The 21487-nt window shown below is 39.6% G+C and overlaps 1 protein-coding gene across 1 annotated transcript in view; it reads left to right on the forward strand.

The window, feature by feature from the left end:
• Positions 1-21487, forward strand: part of ITGA9 (integrin subunit alpha 9) — a 212176-nt gene that overhangs the window by 183356 nt on the left and 7333 nt on the right. The window contains exon 27 of the mRNA XM_058803423.1: positions 6122-6241. Coding sequence (XP_058659406.1) covers positions 6122-6241 — 120 coding nt within the window. The remainder of the gene's footprint in view (positions 1-6121; positions 6242-21487) is intronic.

Raw genomic sequence — 21487 nt, forward strand, 5'->3', positions numbered from 1 at the left:
CATTCAACCTTTAACCCATTTAACCCTTATATAAAAAAACACAGCTATTAAAAACAACCTGTAACCCATTTATCTCTTGAAGAACCCAAAACCCAGAAAACAATCTGTTAACAGAAAAACAGTTTGTAAACAGGAAAATACTTCATAAACAATTCAAGTCCTTGTATTGACTGTCCATGAGGTAGGTGGTCATTTGTACTCCATTGTTCTGTTGAAGAAACATCAGAATGCTGTCCAATGTCCTTTACCTTGGATTTCATAGGAATATTGTACTGTTATATGACTTATAAAACATAAGAACATGACACCGCTTAAAACTCAAAAAGGGGGGTGTATCTTCACCCCAATCTTTCTTCCCTTTTTTCTTTCTATAATAAGTAGAAATAGAAATAAAGCATGCAATTTTTAACAGCATTAATAAGGTTGCTGCAAGGTCTCTTTTTCACCATGAGCAAACTTGGAGGGCTACTCCCGAACGAAGCCTCTATGCCTGTCTGAAAAGAAAAAGGTTTAGCTTTTTTGCACAGAATCTTTACTAGCCAAGTTCATAGTTGATTAGGCCAATGACTTGGTTGAGAGAGATTTCCTGCATTCTACATTTTAGAAACAAGTTTGTATTAATGTCCAGTACAAAACAAAACAAAAACTTTTTAATATAAATATTTTAGTGGACATACTGTGGATCTTACCCATCCTTCTTGAAATATTGTGACAATAATTAGTAGGAGTATTAAAAAAAATACATAACAATACACACGCAATGCTTTCCTGATGCACAGCAGTAATTGTCTGAGACAGAAAGATAACACTTTACTGATCATGGGCTTATTAACTTTAGCTTTAGCAATTGCAAACAAAATCAACAAATACTGTATTATGAACTCTTTACCCTTTGCAAATGTTTTCAGAAATGTTATTAGAATTTCTGGGAAATTAAAACCTTGATTTATTAAGGGGTAATGTGGTTGCAATGTTTTGTAGGGAAGGAAACTTAGTGTCTGTTTGTCTCTTTATTATCCATTTGCAAGCAGCTGCTGGCTTCTTGCTTGGCTGTATGACAGTGGGTCTTGATTTCAGCTGCTGTGAGGCATTTAACCCGTGAGTCTGACTCCATGTCTTCAGGCAGACTCGACCCTCTCTGTCCCTGCAGTACCACAGCCCTTCCTGTCTGTCTGCACTGCCTTTTTGCAAGCAGGACCTTTGCAAGGGTTTTTCCCAGGCTCTGAGTTCTGCAGCTCTCTTTGGAAGCAGGCTCAGTGGTGGGGCTGCTGCCCCTGGAGGTGCAGCCAGGCTCCACAGAGGCTTGGCTGTGTCGCTTAGAGACCGGGCCCCACGCCGCCCCACCCCGTGGTGTTGGCTGGATGGGCAGTGCTGCTGGGCCGCTTGAGGAGCGTGTGGGGCTGATCCCATTGACCACATGGCACAGAGTAATGGTTGTGGAGTTTCTCCTGGTCCCGGGAGGGGTTGGAGCGGATGCCCCGCAGTCTGGTCCCCTGGAGCAGGGCAGCGTGGTGTGCTTGCCGGGTCTCATGATACAAGGTCCTGAAGTGGCTGGATAGTGATTACAACAGTGGGCAACAGGTGTTTCAGAGCTGCTGGGACTGTGTAGCCTGCTGAGATTATGACAGTCACCATCTCTCCACATGGCTGGATTTTGCAATCCGTCCTGCCAACTCCCCGGACAATGCCAGCTTCTGCCAGCATTCCCCCACTCCCTGGGGAAACAATCCCTCTTTTTTGAAAGAAGAAGATCAGTACCTTCATCATGGAGATTTCTGGTCCCAACATCCAAGCTCCCATGGTCTTTGTTATAGGTAATAAATGATAAAGCTGAATTAATAATCAAAAAATAGGCCTTTATTTTGCGACCAAGATTTGATCCCCAATAGCCACAATCAAAGGGACAGCATCGAGCCCAGGATCGGTGCTGGGTGAACACTGATCCAAACTCTACCGCTTCGGATCCCCTTAGTTCATGAATGTTGTCTCTGTTGGGTTAGTTTTATAGTTTTTTCCGCCTGGGGCAGAGTTTCCTCTATTCTTCTCATCGCTTCACATATTCATGTAGTCTCCTTTTCCCTGTGCTGGACAGGACAAAACCATTTATGGGAAGCGATGAATGATGAATGCTGATCTCCCAGTTATGGGAACTTGGTATTGGGATGCACGCCCTTGATGACTGACTATCTTGATTGTAGACACTTATCGAGTATTCATCACTTGGGTGTCTCTGGACTGTCCCAGGAAAGGGCCCATCTCCGCACAGAGCCATGTCTTTTTGTTTGCTAATTAGATCTTTCTCTCTGCTGCCATCTGTGGTTTTGCAATCTGTGAAGCAATCTTTTCCGCAGCTGTGGCTTGTGGTTTTAAATCTTTAAGGATTTTTAGCACAAGCACAACTTATTTCATGTATATTTTACACAAGCATGAATTATTTTAGATTTTAGTCCATGAAACAGGTTTTTAAACCCTTGTAGCACTTTCTGCTGTCTGCTGAGGGGGTTTTTTTCCACTGTCTAACCATTCTGGTTTTACACCAGAAATGTGGTTTTTACACTATTTAGGCTTTTATGCTATGTTTCCAGCTTCGTGCTCTATTTCTCTGGTTTCAAACACCGATCTAGGCTTTGACACCCTGTAATCCAGGTCCCACCCCACTTTCCTTTTCTAGGCTGTTTGTTAATCTGGTTTTGATTTGTAGACCAAAATCCAGCTCTAACACTGTGTGTCTCCTTCGCTCTGTCTTGTTGAGTTCCTATCACTTTGGGGTTCACCGCGTGTTAAGTCACGTGTGGGAGGTGAGGGGCAAGGAGACAGAGACACTCAGCCCCGATGTTGGTGTGGCTCAGATGAAGTTTATTTTTCCAAGCCCTTCCTTATAAAGGGCATTTTGAAAGACCTGGTCTGTATGTTCTCATTGGTCTGAACTCCACACTCCCTTGGGATCTGGCCAGTGAAATGCTTGCAGTTTCGTAAGAGACCTGATTGGGAGAAGCCCCTGTCATTCAATCCTGGGGCTTGGTAGCAAGCTCACATATGCTATTTGGTGACAGGCCCAGTATTGTTTAACTTGTTCATCAGTGACTTGGGGGAAGGAGCAGCAAGTTCACTGACAGCACAAAGTTGGGAGTAATGGCTGATACCTCAGAGGGCTGTGAAGCCTTTTCAAAAGACCTCAAGAGTCTGGAGATATGGGCAGAAAAGAAAGGTCTGAAATTCAACCAAGGCAATTGCAGAGTCCTACGCCTGGAGAAACATAACCTCCTGCACCAGTGCAGGCTGGGAGCTAAACTGTGGGAAAGCATCTCTGCAGAGAAGGACCTGTGGGTCCTGGTGGACAACAAGCTGTCCATGAGACTGCAGTGAGCCTTTGTGACCAAGGCAACCAATAGTATCTTCAAGTGCATGGGGAGAACACACAAAAATAACATAACTATGCATCTATAAAATTTCTCTTAACATACACGTAATATTAATCTCTTAATTGTGAGACCCAACCATCGCATTACCCATTTATAACATCTACAAAATAGTTTTGGCATTTTTAAGCAAAGATGGGGAAAGTGGTTTGTGAAGGGGGAAGGAAAACCAGCTACTTTGTCTTGCAAAACAAAGCCAGACAAAGCAAATGAATTATCTTAAAAAGCCCCCCTGCTGCCTCTCTGCATTTGCTGGATATTGCAAAATTTTACATAGAAATTTCCTTCACTGAGGAGAGCTGTTCTTGAGTTTTCTACTGAGGAAGTAGTTTTGATTGAAATAAGTTGAAAATTCAGATAATATATATGAATAATGTAATTTGCTCCCATTGTCTTCTTGAGACAGATGGTGAAGGCTCTTTGTTGTCTGTATTTCCCTGCCATATATGCTATAGAAAAAGAGAGAAGAGAACAGCTCTCAGCATTTCCAGAAAAACCCATAACTGTATGTGTCCTTGCCTCTCACACAATGTGTCTTGTAAAGCATAACAAGGATGATTTGTATTTAGTAGTGAAGTATGAGTTGTCCAGTTTTTTGGGGGGTAAAAAGTAGTTAACAAGCAGTCTTGGATAAAAATACAAGAATACAAGTATCTGCCAAGGGAGGTGGAGAACTTCCTGGAATGCAAAAATTGCCCCTCCCGTGACTTCAAAAATTTTGGAGCTTTGAGGCAAGAATATGGGAAAAGGAAGAACAGTTCATTACTCAAATATGTATATGTAACAAGACAGAACAAACAACAACAATGTAATATATGGTAGGGATAATTCATGCTATTAATGTTTGGTATAAAATATTGTGAAATCCAAACCATGTCTTTTGACCACCCTGGCCGGGGGCAACTGTCTTATTCAGATTCAACTAGTTCCTGGACACAAGTTAAGATAATGCCTTAACGTAGGAATTGAAGCTTCCAGGATGATGATCGCTGGTTTCCCGAGTTGTCGGGAGCCACCCGAAAGCAATTATCGCCCTGCAGATTGCATCTATCAAGATAGTCAGCAATGCCAACCTGATACATCTGACTACATGGCTCCTCCGAAGCTGATTGATGTCGATGGCATACCTGAACTCAGCTTTTGTCCATCTCTGCACGTGGAAAGCAACACCAATGCATGTGAAGAGACACAAAGGAAATTTAGTCATCTTTGCGTCGGGCAGAATAAACTGTATAAAACCTCACTGCGTGAAGTCGCGAGCGTGAAGGGGGGAGGCTCTGATGCTTGGGAGGTCAGATCCAGGTTCACCCAGCGCCGATCTCGGGCTTGACGCTCTCTCTTTGGCTGTGGTGGTTTCGAAGACTGAACTTTGATCTCACAGACAAATTAATAAATCTTTGCTAAATTTTTGATAATTTTGGCTCACAATTTGATAATTTTAAACAACAATGATTTTTAAAAAACCCAATAACAGACTTTTCCTGCCCGTTAAGCTGTTTCCCGTTTGGTATAGTTACAACCACAACAGGGGGTGATGGTGACTCGGGTGAGGCAGAGAAGTTTCAGTATCTCCGTCATGGCTTCAGGGGCACTCTGATGCAAGAAAGGAACCTCCCTGGTGGTGATACTAGCAGCTCAGGTGAGAGAGAGGGAAAGGAAAAGGAAAATTACTCCGCCAGTCACACATGCGAGTGGTGATCAGTCTTTGGCATTGCTAATTGGAGTTGGTACATGCTGGGAAGGAAGGCAGGGATTTATCATGATGTTGCACTACCATACAGAGAAGAGGTCTAGCGGGGGCAGTTCTGGCTTCAAGCATCTCACCACACAGTGGCTTTGTGGAGGGGGTGGAAAGGAATGACTCCCCCAGGCACCCACAGGGGCTGCGCTTGTCTCTCTTGGTGCTGGTAGCTGGTGAAGTCTCAGTCAATGGGGCAGCCAGATCTCTTTCTCTCTTGCAAGCAACGGGCTTACAAGCAGGTGGCAGGCAGAGCTCCATGGCAATGTTGAAACCACTGTGCAGGAGAGGTCCTAGGTGAAAAAAAACCTCACATGACTGTCTCTGCTCCAAGCCGGGAAATGATTACTCTCACCCAGCTAAAAACTCCAAATCCCTATTGCCCTCCCCAAAACCATTTCAACAGTATATCGGGGTGCTTGGCTACTCCTTTTGTTTCTTAATCACTGTCTGTTTACCTAGAAAGCCACCCTCAGCATCTCCCTGATAACAAGTGGAAGAAATTCAGTTGAGAAAACCTAACCCACAGAAGGTCATAACGAATATCTCATGTGAAGCATCTGGGGGTTTGGCAGGGCCAGAACATGATGAGTAAGACAAGCCATGCAAGGTGTCATGCCAATCCCTGCCAATCCAAGGAATGAATTTTTTCATGCAAAACTATGTGCACATTTGATGGCCCAGCACCTGAACAAGCTCAGTGTTGGGGCTTGGCAGGGTGTGATGTTGGAGAGGAGTCTGATATTCTTGGATCCAACACATGACTACTCTAAATCCACTTGAAAGCTTTAAATACTTTGGGAAAAATTGATGGAAAGCACTAAATTAAGGCTTCATTCCCTATTTGTTTGACAGATGAAATATGATCAGTGAGGCCACCATACAATGTGTTTAATAAGATAAGTACAAGAGAAAACAATACAACTTCCAATTCTAAAAAGCTTTTTTTCTAATTGCTATGTAGGTGGTCTTTGAGGCCTTGCACAATCTGGAGCCTCGTGGGTATGTTGTCGGATGGATCATTGCCATCAGTTTGTTGGTGGGAATTCTCATCTTCCTGTTACTGGCTGTACTCTTATGGAAGGTAAGTTAACAGATGCAGCATAAAACCAAAGCTAATCCCAGGGAAGAAAGCTTAAATTTATCCTTGTATTTAACATCAATTTTCTTTAGGAGCTGAAGAATTGTCTACTCCATCACAGAAGTCCTTAGTCAGCAAGACCAATTTAATAAACAAGCTTTTGTGAGGGACATGCAAGAACTAATGACATAAAGAAGAAGTGAAAAAGTGGGTTTTTTTAGAGCCTGGTTATTAAATGTTGAAACCTCCAATAACCATTTCAGGACAATGGAAGGTCTCTCACAGAAATCTGCTGTTATTACACTTAGATACTTTGCATTTCTATGTTTTTATGATGACTGAGGTTCACTGCTTTGAACAGAGTTTCCTGAAAATCAGGTCAACTTTGCCTGACCTGCAAAGAGTACATGTCTTGGAAAAACTAGCTGGTACTTTCCAAGAGATAGATGCCCTTGGGACAGGAGTATACAGCAATACATTTTTCAGATCCCTCAGACAAAGAGTTTCAGATCAGTAAAATGCCTTACCAGAGCATGAAGCATCTGGGCCTGTTAAAAGACAGCCTTCACACCGTCTTTGATAAAGTGCAGTTCTTTTACCCAAGCACTGTTACAGTATAAAACTAATGCTAACACTTGACAGCAGCCATCGGGTGTGGTAAATATGAAGGGTAAGGAACTTCAAGTGTTTTCATTTTTCAGTTCCCTGTCCATAAATTTAAAAGACCACAGTCAAGGTTATGGACTGTCTTTGGGAGGAGTAAATCTCAAATGCACACATGGGAAAAAGTCCAGCATTATTTTGATTCCCATGGCAGAAATCCAGGACCCTGACTTGCACTGTTTAGTAGCATGTGTGCTGCAGACTCATCTAGCCAGCTGTGCTGGGACAGAAGGCCACAGCCCCAATGTGCTGGACATATTGCTGCTGGTTGTGAACCTATAAAATGGATTTAGAAACCTAAAACTGGCCATGCAATTCTTATTTTAAATTATACAGATGTGTGTATAGTTGGGTTACAGATAATATGATATAATTAATATAATATAATATAATATAATATAATATAATATAATATAATATAATATATAAATTTTATATGGGTTATAGATTTAAAGTACTTTTATAATCAGTTTTGAAGATTTCTAAGTACTTACTAGCCATGTTCATTTGGAAAACAATGTCTGACTACAGTCTGGAATGTCTCATAACTTCTGGTTTTCCGGCATTTGGGAAATACTTCTGTTTTCTGTGTAATAGAGAAATAGTAAAAGGAAAAAAAGTCCATGCAATTAAGACAGAAGAATAACCGTGAGAATGGAAAAATGTAAGATTGGAAGAGGCCCAGGGTTTATGTCTCAATGACACACAGTTTTGATAAAGGATATATTGCTGCTGATACCTATATGACTGAATTAATATTTTCCTTTCCTGTCATAAAAAGACATGAAATAAACTGTTTGAAAATGTGCAAGATAAGAGAAATACCACCCTGTGGGTCTTCAGGTAAAATTTGTTCAAGTTCAGTTCTTGGTCTCCACTACAGTTAATACAGTTCTTTGCTTCCTGGGTTAATCTTGATGCTTCAAGCTCTTTTAAATTTTATAGAGATCATTCAGTACATGTGAAGAAACTGCCATTTTGTTGCATGAAAGCTTTGAGAGAAATGCCAAGTAACAGCAGCAAATAGCTGTAACTGGGGTTACACAGCTGTTTTTGCATGCATATGTGCTGAGGCGAAGGAATTTGAGGTCCCTTCTCAGAGTCAGAGATGACAGTTGGGCTTTGGCAGATGAGCTCCAGTACTTCATCCACAGATTTGCATGTTTACTATAGGATACAATAATTTAAGGTTTTATTTTAGGGAAAGTGATTAAAACTCTGAACTGGTAGTATCAGCCAGTATTTTAATTTATTTTAGTTTGATACATAAATATATATAAGCAATATTTCACACTCAGCAGTTACTGTATTTATTAAAATTATGGTAATAATAAATTTGATATAAAACTGACATGGGAAAGTGTGTTGGGGACGCAAACAGGGCAGGACTGCTGGAGTACATTCCTTGAACTTTTACTGCAGCATCAGCCTCATTACATGGTTGAGACAACAGGAAGATGGCAAAAGCTCACATACAGCCGGCGTACAGCCAAAGATTTCTTTGTTACAGGACATTTGAAAAACTTTGTAGCCAAGAGTGTATTGCTAAAGCTTACAGACAATTGTTCTAGCCAATTACTAAAAGTACCTATACACCTGCTTTATACAATGCTTGCTTGTCTCCTTTCTATTAGCAATACACCATAGACCATTATTAAGCTTAAAACCTTCTACTATCTTGCTGGCATATTTTCCTGCAGTCTTAACGTGCATCTTAGCCAAGCCTAAAACTCAAGCTATTGTTTAATGTCCTTGCTTGCTATACCATTGTAACTTTTTCTACTTCCAGGCTTTGCAGCTGAAGCTAGTTCTAATTTTCCTTGGTCTTTCTGTTTCTAAGGCCTACATTTCTAGCTTTCTGAAAATCTTCTTATGTTTACTATTTCCCACATTTCCCCCCTTCAGTCCAACCAAAAAGAAACCTTCTTAACTTTGTTGCTTATTGACTACCTTGCATTACTAGCTCTACTACATAGCTCTACTACACTATATATGTCTTTTTGCTTGTTTGAGTCACCTCTCTTGCTTGAGATGTTGCTATTTTATACTACAGTCATTTTAATGTTGTAAAATATTTGGTCTGTTCAAAGGATATAAGTCAAATCTGGTAGTGGTTACTATTTACTGTTCTAATAAGTCTCATCCATTCTAAGGTCTTAATTCAAAGCATTTAATCTATGTCTATACTTACATCCACATCTCTGTATGATCTTGGGAACTTTTTGTGATCCTATTTCTTACATCTCTCTCTTCTATGATAAAAACTTCTTTGATAGTTTTGTCTATCATTTGTCGTACACACCAAAGTATACAAGGTACTACCACTAGTTTCATCACTTAAACAGCCAACACATACAAACCTATTTTACAAAGTTCACTTAACCAAGGTGCAAAGCTCCATCCTTTGAACAAATTGTCTCACCATGATCTACCGTCTTCTTTGATTTAGGCTAATCAAACTTTCAGCTTTTGAATACTTTTGTGGATAGATTTAGAATGGTCAGACAAATTTATAGAACACAATCCTTCGAAATCTTCACAACCATGTCTATGCGCCAGTAAAAGAAAATCAGTTGTTCTATTTGGAAGGGTAGCATGTCTAACACTGATGACATCTGGCAGCATATCATGATTGCAATGAGCGTGGCATTGGTTTGTTTGCTCAGCCAACATCCAACTCAATCTAACTATTTCAGTGTCACGGCAGAAGCAAGTTGGGGTAGATGAAAACCCGCTGAAACTCTTTTCACAGCTTTCCAGGGCCTAAAAGCACTGTTACAATTTTTTTCATGTTGATGGGCAATTTTCTTTCCTCTGTGTTTTTTCTCAATGATTCTATTAGCACTAGGTGCTAGTACAGTAAGTTGTTCAATACTGCTTGGAATACCTTCAAAACATGATGGAATACCTTGCCAAGCTCTATCTCCACAAATGAACCAATATCCTTTTGGTAATTGTTGTGGATATTGATCAACCCCAGAAAGTGACCCGAACTATCTGAGTAATTACACTAAAAACTCAAGTTTCCGTAAGCAGGGTAAATTGAGAGTGACATTGTATTTTGGAGGATCATTCTCTCACTAATTGCTATCTGAAAATGTAAGACATAAATCTATTGTTAAGAAACTAAGAATCTCCAATTCTTGAGGCTCAGAAAGTGCTTTGGGAAGTTCTTTGGTCCAAATGTCCCAATCAGCCACAGGATTACTCCTGTTGGCAACCTCATCTGATTTATTATTAAGTTGCTTTTTGGTCAAGAGATCATAATATATTGGTATCAGCCAATCTTTTACCAGCACACGGACTAGACAAGTTGAAAAAGGCTTTTCTGGGTTTGAATTGGATAGACATGGCGTCCGAGCCTGCCTTGGCTAAGGTCACCCAAACATTTGTTTTCGGCTGTTCCACAGGCAAATCTGCACTGCAAGAAGCAAGTAAAGCTAGCCAGCACCCGCGTAACACTCACTTTCACTCCATATCTTTTGTGAGCTATTTTTTGGCAAAAGATTTCCCCATATATTTCAACTCACAAATTCTGCATTCGTTCCTTCCCAAAGTTACCTAGGGACTAATCAACTGAGTTAAAAATTAGGTAATTTCACCTTTAAAAATCCAATGAGGGGATTCACTTTCTCTTATTCAATAACATAACACAATAGAAACCACACTTTTGCCAAAAGAGCTCCGTGAAACCAACAATTCACACACTTATCATTGACATAAAATCAAAGTTTGCAGGTTCCACAAGCGTGGACCACAGGGTCTCTTTTTGGCTCACATCTGCATACTTGTTTCTCTGCTCTTGGAGTCGTCAGCGCTTTCTCATGTGCGATACAGTTTGATGTTCTTTGCCAGAACCCACTTAGATCCTGCACCTGTAGAGACACAAGCATACCTATTACCCCAGGTTATTAGTTGGAATTCAACTTGTCCTGTCTTAGGTCTCCTAATTAAAACAAGGGGATTTTCTTTCAGTTTCACCTGTGTGATTTGAAAAATGCCTAAAAATTTGTGGATGAGGTTCTGCAAAAGAGCTGTTCAAAAAGTTAAAAACATATAAAACTTTGCTTAATCTCATCTGTGGTGTTGCATCTACTGCCTCCTTCTGTTGATCTAGAATGCATTTTATTGTGTGGTACGTCTTTTCAATAATTGTTTGACCTGTGGAAGAGTGAGGAATACTAAAGGTGTGATGAACACCCTAATCTACTAAAAATGTGACCACTTTTTGGGATATATATGCAGGGCAATAATCTGTTTTTACTTCTTGGGGCACACTTTGTGAAGCAAATGATTGTAAAAAATGTTGACAGGCAAGATTACTTGTTTCTCCTGTGTGGGCATCACTAACTAACCTTCTTAAAGGAAGGGTACTTAGTGATGCCTGGTTGCCATAATTGTAGGCTTTGTAAACCTAGTCGGTTGACAGCTCCTGTAGAGACAGGGGGTGGCACAAGCTGACAATCAGGGTAAGTACTAATGATAGCTTTAGCTTGACTTTTGAAATTTGAAACGTCTGCACAACTTCTTGTACATTTTGGGGAGAAAAGGCATGACTTAGTTTTGCTTGTTTAAAAATATTTGGTGAAGTGTTTGAAACAACCATTGTCCGTTTATCTGCTCTTACATTTCTTCCTACTATAAATCTTGGAAGCAAGGAATGAGCTCTAATGTGAGAAACAAAATATCGGTGGATTCCATAAAATTGTAAAATTCTATAAAGACATGAAAGACAGTGATATAGGGTATCATTACTAACATCCTTTAAAACTGGTCCTTCTCTTCTTTTAACTACATTAGTAAGATCAGCAGAATTTTTAATTGAATTAAAAGGTTGTAGGAAGAGCTGAAAAGCCTTAACTTCTGCAGCTAGTTCAACAATCTGAAGAGACCTTTGTACTGTTTGAATGTCTGATTCTCATGTTTTAGTTGTTTGATTTAACTATACTATCACTGATTTATGTATCTTCTTTGACTCGTCAGTGAAGAGAGGTATAGTACTTAGAGGTTCATCACTTAGCATAGGTTTTTCTCTAAAACTCAGTTTTGCTTGCAACAATTTCTGGGCTGTATAATGAATAGAAAAATACCTGAAAAATTTAACAAAGCATTTTGCAAATCATCTGAATTTTACAATGTAATACCAATTGTACTATACCGTTGTAACTTTTTCTACTTTCAGACTTTGCAGCTGCAGCTAGTTCTAATTTTCTCTGCTCTTTCTGTTTCTAAGGCCTACATTTCCAGCTTTCTGAAATCTTCTTATATTTACTATTTCCCACAGGAAAGTTGCAGTCCTACAGAAGATTCTTAGTTGTCTGATTGTAAATATTTTTTAGACAAAATTGACCAAGTAGATCCTACAGTCATTCCTAAATTTTGTGTGTGAAGAAGTAAAAAAAAAAAAAATCCCAACTTTATATTAGAATTTAGTTTTTAAATGTGGAATAAAAGAACAGATTTTAATTGGATAGCAATTTGGATATCTTAGAACTGCCAGTAAGAATGAGAATTTAGCCAAGTTTCAGGACTAGATTATAAAATAATTTATACTTTTATTAAGAAATTAATTAGAGCTAAACTGTGGTGCTGGAAGGCAGCTGTTTACACAAAAAAGAGCAGGAGCTGGAGCAAACTCATTGTAACAGAACTGAACTCTAGCAGCAGTACGGAGTGTGTTGGTAGCGCCCATGTCTCAGCCCTGGGTGGAAAGTACGCTCTTGGTGTGTGAACGACTACACCTCAAAAGAGGACAAACCCTCAAACATGCTGATGTTTTGCAAATGGAGTAGACAGTTCCTTAAAGCTACAGAAGAATACTAGAATACATGTAAATATTTCACATTACACACTGCTAGAATTAATAGCTTTAGCAGGAGTGAGATCTCAGGGACATTCCAGCGCAAAATTTTGTTTTTAAACAGAATAAGTTTACTGTGCATCATACTAAGATGAGGATGGTAACTATTTCATTATTTGTAGATCTAAAATTGCACAGTTTAGGGGGGTTCTTGTCAATGGGAGTGATGTTAAATGTTTGGTTGTTTCACTTCAAATAAAAGCTTATTTATTTATGTGCGAGATCATAGCTATGTTTATACACATATAAAAAGCTTTTTAGCATGGCCTTGATCACTTTTTGAGTGGCTTTATTTCTATATTTATTTTCATAGTTCATGTAGATGTTGGGCTTTCTCTGGTTTAAGTGCATACAGATTCAGAGAGGGTGAGCAGCTTTTCCCTGACTTCCACAAGATGCCATGCATAAGGCAGACTGGCAAGGATTGCCATTTTTGCCTTTTTGTTGGACAGCCCAACTTGTGGCTTTTTCTGTCTTGTTCATCTACTGGATAACTTTGTGCAGGCTTCTGTGGGGACATGCTCTCGTACTTGCCAGATTCTCTGCAGCATAGCTCTCTCTCCCCACTCGTGCCTCACCTGTGGTTGTCTATTTGCAGGAAGGAGTGGGAGGAGCTCTCACACTGTTGCTCACAGCAATATATTTTGCTTTTTTATGTGGAGATTGGCCCATACCCCTTTGGTGGCCTGCTGATACTTGTGGAAAGTGGAGCAGGGCAGGAGGTTGCTTTCCTTCAGGCCAGCTACCCACATACTAGATAGGCCTGTGGTTTCACAAGCACTGGCAATAATTCAGGAAGGAAAGGCAGTGATGGCTGGTTTATTTTGGCAAGGGCTGTCCCAACCACGCTTCCCTCAGGTGTCAGGATTGAAGCAATGTGTCAAGACAAAGTCTCCTTCGGGTATAATGTATTTATGCACATCTAGACCAGGTATACACCATGCAAAGGCAACACTGAAGTGTGATATAACACAATAAATATTCTATTAATGACAGACTACTGTGCTTTACAGTGTTTTGGATTGAAATTCCTACATTTGAACTGGCTTGAGTTGTGAAGTGAATTATGTCATCCATATCATTTTAGATTAAGTGCACTGAAAAAACAAAATGTTATCAAAAAGGGAATGTGTAAGTGAGCACTAGGCTGAATGTTTGGGCAGCTGAGTGATCCATGGAGCCAGCTGTGGAAGTGATCTTCAAAACAAAGATTTTATATTCATTTATATTCACTGCAGCAACATTATTTTGTTTCTCTGTGGTATGTTTAACACAGGAAATGGACATTTATCAAAACTTATTTATTTGACATTAAGCATGTCTCTGAGCTGAGCCTGTCCCTATGGTATCCAAGCTCTGACTTGTCTAAAATGAGGTTTCTAGCATTGCTTTCTGGATTCCTGGGTCAAAGAATTGATCTCTGGATGTCTCATGTAATAAGAATCTCTACTTCATGGATTTTTGAGATGATTGTGGAGAGAAGGACAAGGAGACTAACAGCCACATATGGGGGAGGGGGGTTTGCCTAGCCAGAAGCTCTTCAGTGTGTGCTACACAGTACATTTTGCCTTTTGTCTTAAAATGAGAATTTGAAGACTTTTTTTTTTAGATTTTAGGAGAAATAACTTGGGACTGTGTGTCTTTGAAAGAACACTTGTATTCCCCTACACAGAGTAGTTGCCATTGCCTCACATATTGTTTCAGCATTCAAAAGATATTTGAAGCTAACCAAGGCTAAAGCTAACTTTAAATTCATCTATATAGTAAAATCAAAAAAGTATTCTCCTTTTTGGAAGGAGAGCCTTTTTCTTACTTAGGGCTTCAAAGATTAAGTCTTTTTAAATGGTCCAAACCATAAAGCCCATCATATTCCAGTGAAAGAAAAAAATAAATACTTCTAAGCGCTGCACCTAATCATTCCCAGTGATTGCTCTGTATTATGTTACAAGCCCCAAAACATTTTCTCTCCCTTTCATTTACAGCTCAGGTGGCAGTATCTAACTAGTGTTTCCTGAGCAGTCATCACACCAACTCCCTTTCCAGGTGGTCAGGTTTTGGAGTAGCAGCTCTGCAATGAAATAAAATGGATTTAAAAAAAAAAAAAACACTACAGTTTCTACCCCAAGGTGCATAGGGAAATACCGTTATGGTATTTCCTCTTGGAGGAAATCACTGAAACCCAAAAACCTCTTTGGATTTCAGTGTAGGGGAGCAGTGTGACTGTTATACACACACACACACACACACACACACACACACTCACACACCCACTCATACAGACAGAGATATATACCTAATCATAAAATCAAGGTAGAAAAAGACTTCCAAAATCATTCCGTCTAACCTTTGACCAATCACCACCTTGTCAGCTAGACCAGTGGCAGTAAGTGCTACATTCAGTCATTTCTTGAACACCACCAGAGATAGTAATTCTACTCCTTCCCTGGGCAGCCTATTCCAATGCTTAACCACCATTTCAGTGAAGAAATTCTTCCTCATGTCCAACTGGAATCTCCCCTGGCACAGCTTGAGGCCATTTCCTCTTGTTCTGTCACTAGTTGCCAGAGAGATGTAGCTGACTCCCTCCTTGCTATAGCCTACTTTCAGGTAGTAGTAGAGATCAGTAAGGTCTCCCCTGACCCTTCTTTTTTCCAGGCTGAAAAACCTACCTCTATCAGCTACTCATTATGTTATTTATTCTGTAGACCCTTCATCAGTTTCATTGTCCCTTCTCATGACTTTTGCTAGCATCTCTATGTCTTTCTTGAAGTGAATGGCTAAAAACTGAACACAGTACTTGAGGCTCAGCCTCACCAATGCTGAGTACAGGGGCACAGTCACTGCCCTGGTCCTGCTGACCACACTATTGCTGGCACAGGCCAGGATGTCATTTGCCTTCTTGGCCACCTGGGCACATGCTGGCTGATGTTCAGATGGCTGTTGACCAGAACTCCCAGGTCCTTTTCTGCCAGACAGCTTTCCAGTCACTCTGTCCCCATCCTGTAGTGATACATGGGGTTATTGTGACCAAAGTATACATTAATATATATGTGTACATATACACATGTATAGATATATTCCTATCTTTATTTTTCTCTCACTCCCCCCACTCTATTTATATATAATCTTTCCAGTAAGAGTACATTTCCATTGAAAAAAAGTCCCCCAGCTGGACTATATGACTTTGAAGCTATATGACTTGGAATGTTGTTTTAAGAGGTGGGGACAGAGAAACCTATTGAAACTGAGTGGCATTCCATGTCTGTGGTGAAAGTTGTTGTGTTTATTCTGAATTCACATGCTTCTTCCTTTCTGTACATATAATTCCAAGAAGAAACTGTTATGTACGATGGTAAAGCCAAAAATGAAGAATCATAATTGTTCAGATAAACAAGGCAGATCAACTTGCTGTGAAAGCACTTACTAGGCACTACTGGTGGGAATTATGTATATCACAGCTGTGCTTGTTTGAAAGCAAATCAGCAGAGGAATTAACTCCACACAAATGTTCTGTGAGAGATTCCAAATCAGAAGTACAATTTAACAGGAAAATTACAATAAAGGCAGTAGTACAGAAACACTGTCTTGAACTGACAGAGTCAGAATACGACCTGATACCCTGTTGGTCAGGGTGGTGGTAGCAGTCCAATTAAATGGTGTCTGCAGTACCACTGGAGTGATGGATGTTGTCTTGTTGAAATGGTGATTCTGTAGAAAAGGTCTGGTCCTTCTGTGGAGGTCCAGTGGTGGTTATCGAGTAGTCCTGCCCTCTTGGAATCCAGTGGTGGTCCTTTTGTGGTATTCCAAGCCTCAGATTATATCCAGAAATGCTTGGTTCCTCCCCCAGGCCAGGTTATCTCACAATGGAATGATGTTATTCTGTGAGTCATGCTGAGAGACCTTGATGGCCCTTTAGCAGAGATGGTCCCCCCAGGGTGGCTCCTGCTTCCCCAGAGGGAGTTATCAGGGCTGAGTCGTGGAGAAGATAAAGAACATTGCTCCACCCATTTCAACAGCTTATATAAATGGGAGTAGAATATTTTTGGTATGTTTGGTATACATCTTCCATTGTAACCCAAGAGAACAGATCACAAAGATCTTCTCTGCAGAGATTTAGAGGGATGCACCAGTTGCCTTGGAAATTATTTCTTGGAACTTATATTTCTTCTAATTTCTTTCTTGTTTTTTTAATCATCATAATCTCTCCTTTATTTAAATACATGTCAACACTCTCTTTTCAAACTTACCGAGGTCCTGCTCACCTTTTTCCTCGAATTTTTGAGGTCGTTCTCATTCACAAAAATATGATCTCTGTTTTTAGTGACCTAATAGCCCATACCTGTCCTGTCTGTCCATAAAAACTGCAACAAGTGACTTTGCGTTCTCTGAAATTCCTCTTTCTGTATTCCTCGAAGCATTGCATTCTCTATGGTTTTGTGATAAGCTTTTCCACTTTACTGCTTTTGTTGCACGTTTATCTAGTTACTTTAAGTAAGTTGTTACTTGCTATCTCACATGTAGGCTTCTCAGGATACTACTTTTTTGATAAAGACTCTAGGTTCAGAAGACCTAGAATAAGTTTTCCAATATTATCCTGTTACAAATATTAAAAATGCAATCAGGTGATAATTAACTACTGTGATTCAACATCAAACCAGTGTTACCCCCAAACATGGATAGATCTTAATTTTGTATAGTGTCTAGGAAGCCTTGAGGCTTGGGTCAATGGAAGTGGTTGGCTGTCTGTACAAAAAATAAAGTTTTCACCAGGCAGAAGCTGAGTGGATCATTTGAAGTCTCTTTATTTTCTTAAAGAACAATCAAAACTTGTTTTATTTTTTCATTTTCCTGAACCAAAGCAAGCACCACAAAATTTTTGTAGATTCTTGGTTTGTGGAGACCAAAAAAGTTCGTATTCTTGCAACAGTGCCTCAAAGTTCAGGTTTTCTACAGTCAATTACTCCACTAAAAGCTGTGCTTTTAAAATTCTGTCTGGATGTTGCAGAAAGATTGAGTTTAGTAATCTTTTTTTGTTCTTGCACAAGTAAATGGTTAATGCTGCTGTTGTAGCCAAAACACTGCCTTCACCACTGAGTTTGCTGACTGCCATTTAATACTTGCTCTCTACCCTCAAAAGAAAGATTGGCAGCATTTCAGTGGTGGCATGTGTCCAGTATTTGTCAAATGCCTTTGTTATCTTTCTTGATAAAATGCGCTATGCAAATGTGCAACAATAATGTTGTGACTGAGTGTTCTCAGTGGTCTCAGTGTCCTCCAAATGAGAGCTGTGCATGCCAGAGTACTTTGAGAACATCACAGCCATTGTAGCTGTGTTGCTCTTATCCTGGAACCACGCAGACAAATGTAATCCACTGGCAAGAGAGAGGTAGAGTTGTAGTTCAGAATGTGTTTCAGAAAAGACAAAAGATAGCCATTATTTTCAGGAGTCTAAACTAGAAAAACAATGGACGTGTACACTGAAAAACAGAAATAAGTACCTAAGGTTCCAAGATTTCCCACTACCAGAACACAATATGTATATTTATTGGAAGTCATTAGCATCTCTCAGACCCAAATGCCAATAATAGAGCAAATGTGATTTGCCTAGTCTGAATTCTGTCTTTGGTGTTACAATGGACAATGCTGTATTATAACTTACACCAGACATAGCCATTTCCTTCTGGTTTGGCTAACCCATGAAGGTAACTTATTCTGATAATTGTGAACATGGTACAACTTTTATTCAAATCTTTTTCACCGATCAAATACATCAAAGTATGATTGTAAAGCTACTTTTTATTGATTACAGTTTAGTCTCTAGTTTTCAAACAAAGCAAAAAATATGTCAGTTAAGTTTCTTTCTTTTCTTTAGAGAGGAAATGGAAAATATGGACTGAGATATGTCTTAAATTAATTGTGTTTACAGCAATGATATCTTTAGTTACTGTCCTATTCCCAGTTGAGATTTTAGAAGACAATTTTATCTGGACGTATCTGCAGTAGACATTGTGTTCTTTCTCAGTTTTGAGAGCGATAATCAGAGATGAACATTTGTTGATGGCTGTGTTCATTCTATGAGTTCTTTAAAATAAACTATATAGTAAAATTTTGCAATAGGTAAAATTTTTTAAACTATATGGAAATGTTTGTATGTTTAAATGTTGGCCAATTTTTAAAATTATACTTATAAGTATATTGGTAGCATCTGTCTTGCAAGATACTGTACATGGTTACTATGCTGCAAGACGCAAGACGTTTGTATTTTCATTAAACTCAGGTTACCCTAACTCAGCACTGAAAGATCTTTATGAGTCCAGTCATTGGAATTCTCTTAATTTTTGAAATACTGTAAATACTAAGTCTTTAACAAAAGATACTATGTATTCACAAATGAAAGCCTAGATGAATAAGTCTTGTCTGAAGCAACCTAGATGGTACCTACATGGTAAAGATATTCCAAGGGTAAATAACAGACCTAACAGCTCTAGTCACCGCATTACTGAGTAGCTCCATTGAAGCCAACTAAACAGCTCCTGGGAGAAAAGTTGCACAAGAATTGCTTAGAGGAAAACTTATTGATGAATGGGGTGACACTCTGGCTTCAGTGACAACGGCAAGGCATGTTGTATTAAAAGAACCCAATGTACTAAATTAGATTGTCTGTACTGGTGTCCCTCTCTGTGTGCAGTTAACTGTTTTGCGTACCTAAACACATCTTTTCCATGCATGCTGCTAGTCTGAATTATGCATCTGCTTTGAGGTAGTGTCCTAGGTTGACTGTATGATGCTTTTATTCCAAATCACCTTGTTCTGTTTCTGCTCAATAATGAGTTTTGCATCTTTAAGACTTGTTCCAGAGAGTGCAGGGGGGGAGAGAAGAAGCGTGCAGTTTGTTTTCAGACACTGCTCTCACTCCTCCTCATTCCTGCTCCTGGACTGTGTTGTCTGTGGATGGACAGACAGCAGGACAGAGCTGTCCTTTGCTTTTAGTTAGTTTAGCTATCTGAGGCAAAGAAGTTCCCTGGACTGTGGTTTTTTTCCTTTTCTTTGGACCTGTTTAAATCTGCTCTGGACTGAACACCAGGGGAGCACTGGCAGCTCACACCTGTGGCCCACTGGGCCAGGCCTGGCCTGCGACATTTCCAGCACCAGAGGGACTGATCAGAGACTGAGTGAGCTCAGCTGCACCCCGGGGAGGGGACTTTCTGAGTTTGTCATCTCTTTTGGAGCGGCAAGGGGTTTTATTGATTAATATTGTCTAGGTTTTATTGTTTAATAAACAGGTTTTTTCTGCTTTTCTCCAAGGAGGTATTTTCTCCTGGACCGGTCGGGGGGAGGGGTCAAGTGGATCTGCTTTCCTAGAGGAGACCCTTTGGGGATTCTCTCCCAAATTTGTCTTGAACCAGGACAGGTACCTAGCCTTAGTGACTGTTTTTTGATATTTGGTCTTTCAGATAGGTATAGGGCATTTGGTTAAAATAGTAGTTTATTTAATGATCCCTTTGGGGTATTCACATGCGATTGGAACAGAAAGAAGCTGTGAGAAAAGCAGAGAAAAGAATGATCAAAACAATTCTTATCTTATTTGCTGCTCCTGTGTTTGTGCTCATGTGGAGTGTGGTCTGGAGATTGTTTACTCAAGGTGGTTTCTTGATAGGATTCTGGTGGAATTGTTTATGTTAATTAACCTATCAGGTCCAAGCTGTGGGGACTGTCAGTTGGCAGATAGTCACGAGTTTTTAGTTAGTAGTAAGTATTCTTTAGTATTCTTTGTAGTATAGTATACTATAGTATAATATAGTTTTAATAAAGCAAGTGTTCGACATTCCGAAGTCTTGGAGTCAGATGCCAATCATTCCCAGACATTGGGTGGCCTGATATTGCTATATCCCTTTAGATAAGTTTATTACTTGGGAATGCTCTTATCAAAAAAAAAGAGTTTTATCTTATTATTTCAACATTACAAAGTAAGTGCCTAATAAAATGTGTGTTTAAAAACTATGCTTGTTTTAGTACTACAGTATGTGAAATAAATTTACTTTTAATGTCTGTGAAGAACTACAGGTCTTCTCCCAACATACCAGCAGTGATATCTCAAGAAATTTTAGCCAGATTAGATGACAGTAAGTTAAAAGTTAAGGGCTATTTTGTGTACGTTACATTGCTTTGTGCCATAGTAATGTCTATCAGGTGCAGTACACTGGGATCAGATACAGATAGTAGATATGAAATTCTTCCACAGTAGCTAAACAAAGCATTTGCAGAGGAGAACTTATCTTTGAGCAAGCAGCTGAACTTACCTTTGCCTCAGTTCCCTGGCTGTATAAGTATATATGTCATTGTGTACACCTACAAAGTGTGTGTTATATGTGAGTGCAGCCACTTGTGGAATGGTGATGTTTGAACCACATTATTTTCATGTACTTGTTTCATTGAGCAAATGAGAACCTACATTATAAGAAAGTTGAGGGATTTGCCTTTCAAAAAATCAATGAAAGACTGAATAATTGAAGCCAGACCTCCTGCAGGCTCATAAGCTTACTTCAGTTACACTATCATCCTTCCTCTGAAATGCACATTTTCTCCTTTAACTATAGACAAGACACATTGCTCCTCTCCAAACATGCCTCTTCCTCACATGGCAACACAGGATTGACAGTTTGACAATTCTTGGTGGAAAAGCTGATACAAATATCTGTTTGTGACCTCTTTGTACTGTGGCAAGC

This window comes from Ammospiza caudacuta, chromosome 1 (assembly GCF_027887145.1).
Source record: "Ammospiza caudacuta isolate bAmmCau1 chromosome 1, bAmmCau1.pri, whole genome shotgun sequence".
NCBI lineage: Eukaryota > Metazoa > Chordata > Aves > Passeriformes > Passerellidae > Ammospiza > Ammospiza caudacuta.